Source organism: Lissotriton helveticus, chromosome 10, assembly GCF_964261635.1.
Source record: "Lissotriton helveticus chromosome 10, aLisHel1.1, whole genome shotgun sequence".
Classification (NCBI taxonomy): Eukaryota; Metazoa; Chordata; class Amphibia; order Caudata; family Salamandridae; genus Lissotriton; species Lissotriton helveticus.
The window spans coordinates 420,170,538-420,182,549 of record NC_136071.1 but is presented as its reverse complement, the minus strand read 5'-3'; the positions used below and the strand labels follow the sequence as shown (position 1 = coordinate 420,182,549).

General features: G+C 43.4%; 1 protein-coding gene across 2 annotated transcripts in view; it reads left to right on the top strand.

The window, feature by feature from the left end:
- Positions 1-12,012, top strand: part of SEC14L5 (SEC14 like lipid binding 5) — a 792,673-nt gene that overhangs the window by 636,700 nt on the left and 143,961 nt on the right. For both annotated transcript variants that reach the window (XM_078664277.1, XM_078664278.1), the window contains exon 12: positions 7,810-7,944. In XM_078664277.1, coding sequence (XP_078520403.1) covers positions 7,810-7,944 — 135 coding nt within the window. The remainder of the gene's footprint in view (positions 1-7,809; positions 7,945-12,012) is intronic.

Below are 12,012 nucleotides of genomic sequence, written 5' to 3'. Positions count from 1 at the left end.
GAGATGACGATTTAGAAAAAGTAGAGTTGAAATGGATAAACAGATTGGGGATAGAGCAGGGGGCGTTTGAGAAATCACTAAAGTATGGATTTGAAATTCTTTGTTCCTCAGCTCTGCAAGCACAGCACTATAAAACTCTGTATACACTGTACTATACCCCTGCCAAAATAGCTCAATGGGGGGGAACACAGGGAATTACTTGCCCCAGGTGTGACAGTAATGAGGGCAATATAATGCATATGTTTGCTACCTGTCCAGATTTGCGGCCCCTACTAGTAGCTATGAAGATATTCCTGGATAGGGCACTGAAACTGCAAGTTAAGTTAACCCCAGAGCTAGTTATGCTAGGGGTCTCAAGTGAGACTCCTTGCCGTAGCCAGGAATATTTTTTATTTGTAGCGATGGCAGTCTTCCGCCTGTGTATAGCGACAGCCTGGAAGGATAGAACACCGCCATCGATGCAGCAATGGGTAGCCAGGCTGCTGCATAGTTGTAATTTAGAAAACGCGATTTATGCCAGGCAGGGGAAAAAGGGGAGAGCAAAGGGGCAGCAAATATGGGCTCCAATTAACAAATGGAAGGAAGGGGTGGGTTAGAAAATCCTCTGTTTTCAGGCAGAGCCCGTATGCTTTATTCTTATGTGTTTTTGCTCTTCACTGCTTCTCTTCTGGTCTCTTTAGTACTTTTTTATCTTATTATTTGGTTTTTTGTTCTTTTGTTCTTTTTCCTTCGTACTTTTTATATTTAATTTCTCTTTGAAGTGTTATTCAAATTGATTTGTATTTTAATAGGATGTTTATAATGTTTGCTCCTGTCCGTAAAGAAATGGAAATGTCCTGTGGGGGAGGGGGGGGGGGGTAAAATTGTATCAAAATTTTCAATAAATTTTTTTTTTTTAAATCAATAAAAAAATGAGGACAAAAAAGGGAAGCACAACAGCCAAATAATTAAAGGCAATTGTGGTTTCAACTCACCAGGGCTTTCACTGGAAAAGGGTCAGTTAAAGCATAATGCTAAAATACATGACATTTAGGACAGTTATTTAGGATTTCTCTTACTTAAAATTTATGGAACCTAATCTCGTGTCAGAAACATGTTAATTTCAGCAAAACGTATGTAATGTGCAAGTGGCAGGAATTTCTCCAAGAGGAAGCGCAAGACGTCCTTGAGGAGAAGACAGCATTGATTAATACAATTCGGATCCCTTTATTTTCCTAAAATCTTGCAGATAGTTCCTAGTTTCTTTTTCAACAGATCTTTTTATTGAATATAAAATGTATGCAGTGTACTGTACAGTGACCATAGGAAATGGATGATAAAAACATTGTATAATACAGTTCTGATTCACAAACAGCTCATTAGATCACAAGACTTACATCACTAACCGCTCTCATGTGGGAATTCTTGCACAATCGGGTGTCAGGACCGCCCCCTGCCCGCCCTCCGCTTCTCTAATTTACAAACCCCTATAAGCGACCCATTGGTGCCACGCTTTCTCCTATTTTATAGGGCAACCCCTGCCTTCGTACACTACTTTTTCTGCTGTACAACACCAGTCTAAGTCAATCTTCTATTGACCCTGCCTCAGCGGCAGGGGCTGTATGATGTTACAACGCACACTTTTACAACGCATACCTTTACAACGCATTTTTTTACAACGCAACATTCATTACAACGCATTCCATTACAACGCATGACCTTACAACAAATTTTTAAAAAGTACATTTACAACGCATTCCATTACAACGCATAATACCTTTACAATGCATACCATTACAACGCATAACATTACATTGCAAGTTTGGTAAGTATTGGATAGTGTAGGGGTAAAAATTACTATTCTAACTCCAGGGGGTGCAACAGTAGGGTAAGTGTTGGATAGTGTAGAGGTAAAAATTACTATTCTAACTCCAGGGGATGCAACAGTAGGGTAAGTGTTGGATGGTAATGTTATGCGTTGTAATGGTATGCGTTGTAATGACTGAGTTGTAATGACATGCGTTGTAGTGGTGCGCGTTGTAGTGTCATGCGTTGTAATGGTTGCGTTGTAATTGCATGCCTTGTAATGGATGTTGCGTTGTAAAAGTTTTGTTGTAATGGTAGTGCATTGTAAAAGTTGCATTGTAAAGGTTGTTTCCCGCGGCAGGGCAGCCCCCCATGCCTAAGCTATATTTCTTATAACCACCTTTGCAGCCACCATTAGCCCGAGTTTCTGGTATTTCATTCATGTCTGTTCCCGTGTTCCACACAGTAAATGCCATCTGGCGTCTATGGGAATTTCTTGTCCCAGGACCTGTGACATCACCCTTGTTGTCTTCTCCCAATAGTGGTGTATAACAGGGTACTCCCAGAGGATATGAAAAGATTTACCTTCACTGTTGCAGCCCTAAATACAGGTGTCTGTGTGTATGCGTTCAAGTTTGTGCATGAGCGTGCTCGTGGAGTAGGATCTATGGAGGATCCGCAACTGTACTAGACTGAATCTTGCCCTAATTGCCACTTGTCTCAGGCTTTGTACGGCTTCTATCCCAATCATCGTCTTCCAGTTACCCGATGTCAGCATGCCAGGCCTCCCTTAGCGCCCCAAGGGATCGGGTGAATTTTTAACGATCTTCTTGTATGTTAGGTATAATGCTTTTTTTGGGATAGGGTCCAATAAAGGCGATCTTCCAAGGGACTATATTCCGGAATACTTTCCCCTCACGGGTATGTGTACAGAGTGCATGCCCCAGCTGCATATATTTATATCATTCTGTTTCTGCTAGCTGGAATGCAGACTGTAGGTTTTTGAACGATATGATCGCCGGGCCCGACCATACATCCCCTAGGTGTGCAATATCCAGCAGTTTTCATTTGCCAAAGCCCTGTAATTTCCCAACCTCTTCTTGCATATCACTCTCCCAGAGCGGTGTACGTTCCGTCAATCTATTGTCCTACACAAGGAATTTATTGTCCCTTTCCACACATCCAACATTGCTTTTTCATGGGGGGGCATTGACCTACCAGTTTGTTTGTGATACAGAGTGGCAGGATAGCCGCCCGTGCACATCACTAGATGGTCAACGCGACATGCCGGGTTGTTTCTGTCCCCGAAGATCCAGTCATTTATCACCATTAATTGCGACGCCCAATAGTACTTTCTGGGGTCTGGCACTGCCAGGCCCCCTCATATACGCCTCACTGTAATTTGACCAGTGCTATTCTCACACCACCCCGTCCCACAATAACTTCCGCAATTCGCTATCGACTTCTATAATGAATCCATCAGGTATCTTGTACGGAGTGTTCTGGAGTATGTAAACCATTCGCAGTTGCGACATCATTTTAAACAGGACGGCTTTCCCCATCAGGTAGATTGGCAACGTCCTCCAATGTGCCATGTCTCTTCTCAGGCATTCAAGTTGTGGTAACAAATTCCGAGCCATGAATTCTGCCTCTGTCTTGGTTACAACAATTCCAGATATTTAAAGTGCTTGTGTACTTGAAGCTGTATCCCCTCGGGGGGAACGGGTGGTGGGCTGTCAGAGAGCATAAATAGAAGGGGCTTATCCCAATTAATTCGATAACCAGAGTACCCATTGAATAAGTGAAAGATTTGTAGAAGTCTACTGATTGTCAAGCGTGGTCTGGTCCCATCCAGAAGAACGTCGTCGGCATATAGGTAGATTTTCTCTTCCCATTGCCCATCCCCATTAATTCCAGAGGCCACTGGGTCTGCCCGCACCCATACCGGAAGAGGCTCCAGAGCCAGCGTGAATAACACTGGGGACAGTGGACATCCGTGTCTAGCCTTCCTGTGCAAGGTGAAGGAGAAGGAGCCATTCATCAGTACTCTAGCCGAAGGGATATTATAAAGTAGCCTGATCCAGGATTGACCTTTGGGCCAAATCCAAATCTGCCTAAGACAGCGAACAGGTAGTGCTATCTGATGCTGTTGAATGCCAAATGCACGTCTAACTAACGACAGGAGCGCTGCGTCCTAAGCCGGTCAGGACTCAGTCAGGTGCACCACACTGTACAAACAATGTAGATTTAATCTGGTGCTCCGGTGTGGCATAAAGCCAGACTGATCAGGGTGTATTAATGATGTAATCACTCCTGTACCGCAGTTCACCAAGGCCTTAGAGAGGACCTTGACTTCCATATTCAATAAAGATAAGGGCCTGTAGGAGCTACAGTGGTTTGGCGGCTTACCCGCCTTAGGTATAACCACAATGGTGGCTGTGCGTTGGCCAACTGGTAAGCAGCCTGTGTCCCTGGCTTCTTCAAACATAGATTGGATATACAGCACCAAAATGCTGGTCATGTTCTTGAATAGCTCCACTGGTAGGCCATTCGGCCCTTGGGCCTTCCTGGACTGTAAGTCTTGGATTTCCCCTTCAATTTCCTCAATCATAAAAACTTTGTCCATACTTTCCATAATCGTCACGGGACAGCATAGGTAGCCGGACATCAACCAGCAGCTCTCGGCATTTAGCTTAGTTCTAGCAGGGTTTGACCCATAAACCTCCTCATGGTATTCTGCAAATGTTTCTGCTATCCCTTCCCCTGTTACATGCGTTGTCCCCCAAGAGTCACAAATCTCTGCCACCCACTTACATTCTCTATCCCTCCTCTCCAGCCAAGCTATCATCTTGCTAGCTTTATCACCAAGGTCATATACATGCCGTTGTGTTGCCAGGGCGTCTTCTCTCGAGGAGTTTTCTGCGATGCTCTTCATCTCTTGCCTTTTAAGCTCAAGTTGGTGGATAAGCGGCCTCCAAGGTGACAACCTCGGCTTCTAGCATGTCCCATATGATCCTTTTTTCTTTTTTACAGCCTCCTAGGTGGACCTGAATATGCCCCTGTATCACCCATTTGAACACTTCCCAGAGGGTGCATGCCAAATCTACTGATTCCTCATTTTCCTGAAAGTACAGTTTAGCACTGTCCCTCGTTTGGTCTGCCAAGTCCTTATTCCTAAAGATCCAGTTGTTTATTTTGGGCATCAAGACACTGGTTCGTATCAGGCCCTGAAAGGTTACCTCCAATGGCAATGGTCCGAGATCCCTCGTGATTTGATGTGGGCATTGCGGAACCACCCTTCATTATCCCGAAGAGTCAGAACATGATCGAGGCGGGAGTAGCTGCCATGCACGGGCGAATAAAAGGTGTACTGTTGCTAATGGGGACTGTAAAGACGCCATATAACCGTTATGCTCATGACCTCTGCAAAAGTACGCAGTGGCTTCACCCCTCTCCCCCTTGTTGCCCTGGTTACCCTATCCATCCCCGGATCCATGGTGGAGTTCATATCCCCCTAATATTAAAATACCCAATGGGAGATCCACCAGAAAGGCCCCTAGAACCAACAGTGCTTCAGTATGTAATGCTGGTGGTATATAGCCCTATACTTTGTTCAGCGTCTGGTTCTCCCACTTCCCAGTAAGAGCCACATATCTTCCTAAGGGGTCATGCCAAATGTTCCCCACCACAAATGGGAGGCCAGTCCTAACCAGAATCTTTACCCCCCGCCCTGAACCCGTTGTGTAACCGGAGTGTGCAGCAAGTTTATAGCCATATCTATCTAGCGCCTTGTACCTATTGCCTTTAAGGTATGTTTCCTGGAGTAGTACCAGATCTAGGGCATGTCTATGGAGGTATTGCAAGACTACAGTACACTTGATACGATTACCCAAATCATTAACGTTCCATGACAGAACCCTAAGAATATTGAAATGTTGATGGTTCCACTGGCGCGTAATATCGACACTCTGATGTTCCATTGGGGAGGAAATCGCACCTAGTTCCTAGTTTTAAAAGCTAGGTTATACATTGTAGAAATGAGCAAATGTATGATCTTGAATAACATAGACCATGGGCCAACTAGAACCATGACATTTAGCAAGCATAATTATGGCTCATACATAGCTCAAATCAATATGAAACAACAGCTCTATTTGCTTATAAAATACCAATACACACTTTTGCCATGTATATGTAAAATAATATTATTGTAATACATAGAAAAATATGATTGTGTTATCACACTTCCATCAAGGACTAATATTTGTTTCTAAAGAAGGATATTCTGTGAACTACAAATGTGTATTTTATTGTGGAAGTACTGGGTCTAGTTTGCGGCTAGTTGCATTTTCTTCTCTGGCTTAAATGTAAAATCAGCTTTCCCCTTTCCTTACAATGTATTGTTTGCAGATCAGGTAATTAGCATCTGCACACATTTCTAGACTCCTTCCCTTGTGTGGCAGTCTGGCTCCTATAGAAGACATTCCTCTCCTTGGTACTTTTCAATAAAATTTAAGAATCCTCATTGCGATCTTTAGATGGCTCTCTCTCTTCCTGGAGCCAGTTTGGTTCTCCTCTGAATCACTGAAATTTTCACTCACCCTACAACACTTCTCAGCACTCTCCACACCATCTTTTCGTAGTGACCCATCTAGGATGGGTAACTCTAATGAGGACCCCTCTTTTTGAGAAAATAAAAGTATGGTCACTTGATGTCTCATGTCAAATACTTTTTCCTAGATTATCTCCAGATAGTCCCCTACTTCCCCACCCTTACCAATACTGCAGGAATAGGTTATGATATTTTGCGACCAACAAGCCTCTAGTCAGAATTGGGAGGTGTCACTACTACATATGGTCAGATAACAATGCAGTAAAGCTTCATCCAGCCAGTCACTTCTCCTTTCTTCTAAGCCATGAACATATTTTAGGGTATGCTGACTGGACCTGGCTGCCAGTTTGTAGACACCATCTCAGTTAACTTTATCTCAGTTTCTATGGCTTGTACAAATTGTGAAAGTAGTTTGAAATTAAGGAATGACTAATGCTAACGAATGCCTAACACTAACATGATGCTGCAGTGAATGTAGTGCTTCCTGCTAACATAGTGAGATTTCCAGGACATAAGTTTGACTCCTGGGAAGGCCAGCTCACACTTTCATCCCTTAGATGTTGATTCACTAAGTATCACTAAGGGCCGATTCCGATTTCGGTCGGAACGGCTCCAAACGATGGTCGGAGCCCTTCCGACCGAACCGGAACGTGTCGCATGGAGTAATTTCCGACCAAGTCATTCTGATGGGCTTGGTCGGAAAGGAATCCGACTCGGATTTCCGAATTGCGGACGACAGGCTCAGAGAGCCTGTCCGCCGTCCGTAAATCCCTCAGTACTCCCCCGACCGCCTCTTTGTGACTGAGGGAGTACGATGGCAGTTTTTCACTGTCTTTTCGTGCCGGTCTTTCCGGCCCCTCTGGTGCCCCTCTGTGGATCCCTGCACCTGGTGGCAGGCACCTTGGGGTGCCGGCCATAGGGTGCAGGGATGAACTGTACCCCTGCTTTTCACATTGGTTGCAAGCATGCTTTCAGCTCGGAATGCATGCTTGCATCGTGAAGTATACGAATGCGACCGAACCCTGTTTGGTCGCATCGTAATAGCAGGGCCAGAACCGGTGACAGCTGGTCGGTCGGTTTCGGCTCCTGACTGATGTCGGACGGATTCAGGTCAGTCCGAGATCGGAATAGGCCCCTAATTGTGATATAATAGCGCATTATTAAAAACATTTAGAAACTGCTCACTGGAATCTTAAGTTCAATTTGAAAAACACCCTATTCTTGGGTTTCAATGTTTTGTTTGAGCACCTCGCTCTAGCAGTAACATTCACACAAAAAAAATACTATTATCAACTTGATTAAAAATAAGCAAAAATCAGCGTTATAGGCCACCAGCAGGAATATCAATCACAAGAGGTTCAGACACATGCTTAAAGTTTGTATTAATTGAACAATCTCGTCTTATCTTCTAGGTCAGTCCGTTTATCAACGAGAACACCAGGAAAAAATTTCTCATCTTCGGCAACAACAGTGGGCCGGTTCCAAGTGCCCTCCTTGACTACCTGGACAAAGACATCATCCCAGACTTCCTAGGGGGAGAATGTGTGGTAAGTATAGCAAGGCGGCCCCATTCTGCTCGTGCCCTGGTTACTGCAAAACGTTGTAGGGACACAATATTCTCTGCTTAAGACATCTGCTAACTGTGACAATGTACTCCTACTAGTGCACAATACTCTCTTGCCCAACCAAACATGAGGCTATAACAATTGTATCTACTGATCGACACGGTGCGGCCACTGCTTTCACAGTCCTTCTCACAAATGTAGACTTTGAACAGGTACAATCTGTTTCTATTGTGCTCCAAGTATGAGTACCTAGGAGTACTCGTGTGGGAGCAGTATGAAAAAGCAGGGGCTCGTGACTTAGAATCTCACACACAAGGGAACCAGTGAGCAGTCAATGTAAATGACTGCTGTGCTATGACCTGTAGATATGTTATTCTTATGCACATCACAGAGGATCTTTTGCACGAAGTCATTGGTGAGTTGTGACTATATTTGATTCATATGCACGTGTCTCAAGGTCCCTTGTACAAAGCAGCCAAATCAGCTGAAAACGTGCTATTTCTGGGCATAAGGTGTATTGCTCCTCCATCACTTAAATACGGTAACTAGACATAATATCGAAAAAAATATATAGAATGGACAGAATATCGAATTCAAAATATAGAATGGACATAATATCGAATGGACATAATATAGTGGTTAATAATAACGAAATGCAGGTAAGTAATAGCGACTGTCAAAATATCGAAGTACATAATATAGGCATTAAAATATATCGAATTTTTAATAATATCGATTTTTTAAAGTGTTTTGAATGTTAGTATATGTGTTAAAAGTGTATATTATGTTTAAGTTTTTTAAAGTAATGAATTTTATGGTATTTAATGTTTGCGTAATTTAATTCCGTAGCGGGTTGTGGGTTTATAGGGGAATAGGGTGGGAAGTAATTTAATTATAGTTAATTAAATATTAATTTGTAGTATTATTAATTATTTTTAATTTAATTTTGCGTTTTAGTTTTGTAGCAGGTTGTGGGTTTATAGGGGAACAGGGTGGGAAGTAATTTAATTGTAATTAAGAAAATATGCATTTTTATTTATTGGTATTGATAATTTATTGTTAATTAATTATTAATTGGTAATAATTTTGTATCAATTGGTAATTCATTTTTATTAATTGAATAATTGATAATTATGTTAAATATATTAATGTATTGATCGGAGTGGGTTGTGGGTTTAGAGGGGAATAGGGTGGGAGGTAATTTAATTGTAATTAAGTCGTTATTGAAATTATTTTGTGTATTGATAATTAATTTATTGTTAATTAATTGGTAATTTTTTATATTACTTATTATATTTTTGGTATTGAAAATTAATTGGTTGTTAATTAATTATTAATAGGTAATTCATTTTTAATAAAGATTTATTGGTCTTCATAATTAATTAATTATTAAATATTTTGTAATTGGAGATCACTTTTAATTATTTTTTTATTGGTATTGATAATTATTTTATTCATATTTAAATATTAAATCATTACTTTCCCTATTGTTGCACTCACTGGAGTGGGAATAGTAATTTTTACCCAAACGGTATCCAACGCTTTCCCTACTGTTGCACTCACTAGAGTGGGAATAGTGATTTTTACCCCTATGCTATCCAACGCTTTCCTTACTGTTGCACTCTCTGAAGTGGGAATCGTAATTTTTACCCCTACACTATCCAACGCTTACCCTACTGTTGCACTCACTGGAGTGGGGATAGTATTTTTTACCCCTAGGCTATCCAACACTTTCCCTACTGTTCCACTCACTGGAGTGGGAATAGTAATTTTTACCCCTACGCTATTCCACACTTTCCCTACTGTTGAACTCTCTGGAATGGGAATAGTAATTGTTTCCCTCCCGCTATCCAACGCTTTCCCTACTGTTGCACTCTCTGGAGTGGGAATAGTAATTTTTACCCCTACGCTGTCCAACGCTTTCCCTACTGTTGCACTCTCTGGAATGGGAATAGTAATTTGTACCCCTACGCTATCCAACGCTTTCCCTACTATTGCACTCACTGGAGTGGGAATAGTAAATTCTACCCTTCCGCTATCCAATGCTTTCCCTACTGTTCCACTCGCTGGAGTGGGAATAGTAAATGTTACCCCTATGCTGTCCAACGCTTTCCCTACTGTTCCACTCGCTGGAGTGGGTATAGTAAATGTTACCCTCCCTCTATCCAACGCTTTCCCTACTGTTCCACTCGCTGGAGTGGGAATAGTATATTTTACCCCTACGCTATCCAGCGCTTTCCCTACTGTTCCACTCGCTAGAGTTGGAATAGTAAATTTTACCCTCCCGCTATCCAACAGTGATGTAAAACATTTTTAAGAGATTACATATATTATTTATTAATTCTAACATTTTAAAAATCATTTTAAGTATGTTTTACTTAATTATATTGATTACTTAATTAAGTTAATGTTACTTTTACAAATTCGACATTTTTACAAACTATATTTTAACCATCGATATTTTGCCTTCGATATTTTTGTACTTACCTGTTTGCAGATAGGGAAACGATATTTTGTGCATCGATATTTTGGCGTCGATATTATGTCATTCTATATTTTGGTCCTCGATATTATGTCAGTGATCCCTTTAACCTATGCCCCTTAATGAAACCCATGCCAGGGAAGGCGCAGTTGGACCAAATGGGAACCCGGGGCAAACGCCGCCCAGAGGCGTGAAGCCCTCCCCTCCCCGTTGCGAAGCCCGCGAAAGTAGGGGCAACCAGGATTGGTCACCCCAAGATAGCCAACGGCAGCCCCAAATCAAAGGGTGAGTTTGCAAGAAGCTGCGGGGGGTTCAATAAGGGCGTGAGGCCCTGAGTTAGCATACCAATACCCTCCAAAGAGGAGAAGGAATCCTACCTAAGGACGACAGACAACGGAAGATGTGTAACCCACCAAGGAATGCAGCATCGTAAGGCCAAAGGCGGATTCCTGCACCCTCATGGAGGACCAGTGGAATGGAGTGTGGCATTGGAGGGAAGAGGCCAAACCCCCCGATCAAAAATGAAGATCAGGGAAGTAGAGCACGGCGTCACGGAGAACCAGAGAGGGCCAGTGGTGACCGGTCTCCCAGCAGCGTGTGAGGCGTGTTGAAGCGGAACAGCCAAGCATCGGCGGACTATACCACTGGAGAACGGCGATCAGGGGACTAGTTTCTAGCTCCACGACCAGTGAGGAGACCAATTGATTTTGCCCAGGAGCAGCGCTAGCAACGTTCATCAGAGACGTGACCTAAGGGGCAGAAACACTGACGTGGTGTGCAGCAGCAGCGAGCTATGGTCACACTCCGCGATCCACAAGACGAACAATGGCGCGGAGGAGAGAAACAGATTCAGGAACCCACGGGCACCTGGAGCCAGTACGGTAGTGCGCCTAGGACCAGCAATGGCAACAAAGGACAGGGCGGGAAACATCCTTTACCACGAAACTTTTACAACGTGGTACCATTACCACGTAGGTTTTACAACGCAAGTCGTTACAACGACTTGCGCTGGAGGGCGCTGTAGGATAGGGAATAGTTTAATTTACTATCCAACACCTTCCCTACTATCCACGGGGACTGGAGTTGGAATGGTAAATTAAACTATTCACTATCCAGCGCCTCCCAACGCAAGTCGTTGTAACAACTTGCGTTGAAAAACCTGCGTGGTAACGGTACGCGTTGTAAAAGCACGCGTTGTACCGTCATACATCCGGGCAGGGCCAGACGACAGGCTTCCCAGGGCACTTTAGCCACTGAGCCCCAGTGCGTATTGAGCGACGCAGTCGAGGTGCAAGAAACCAGAAAAACAGATGCAGGAGGCCCAGTCTTGCACTGAGATGGCCGGCCAGGTCGCGCACCACATAGTGGATCGGAGCGGGAGGCGGTTCCCCCGAAGACTCTTTTATCTTCTCATGGTTGCAGTGAGGACAGGTCAAAATTAATTGTGGGTTCTACTAGCTAAAATGGCAAGGGTGGTGGAGGCGCATTACAGCCGGTGTATTTCACTCCATACAGTTGGTGCAAGGGCGGGTCTGTGATCGGCGCTTAGTGCCAGCAGTGGCAAAGAG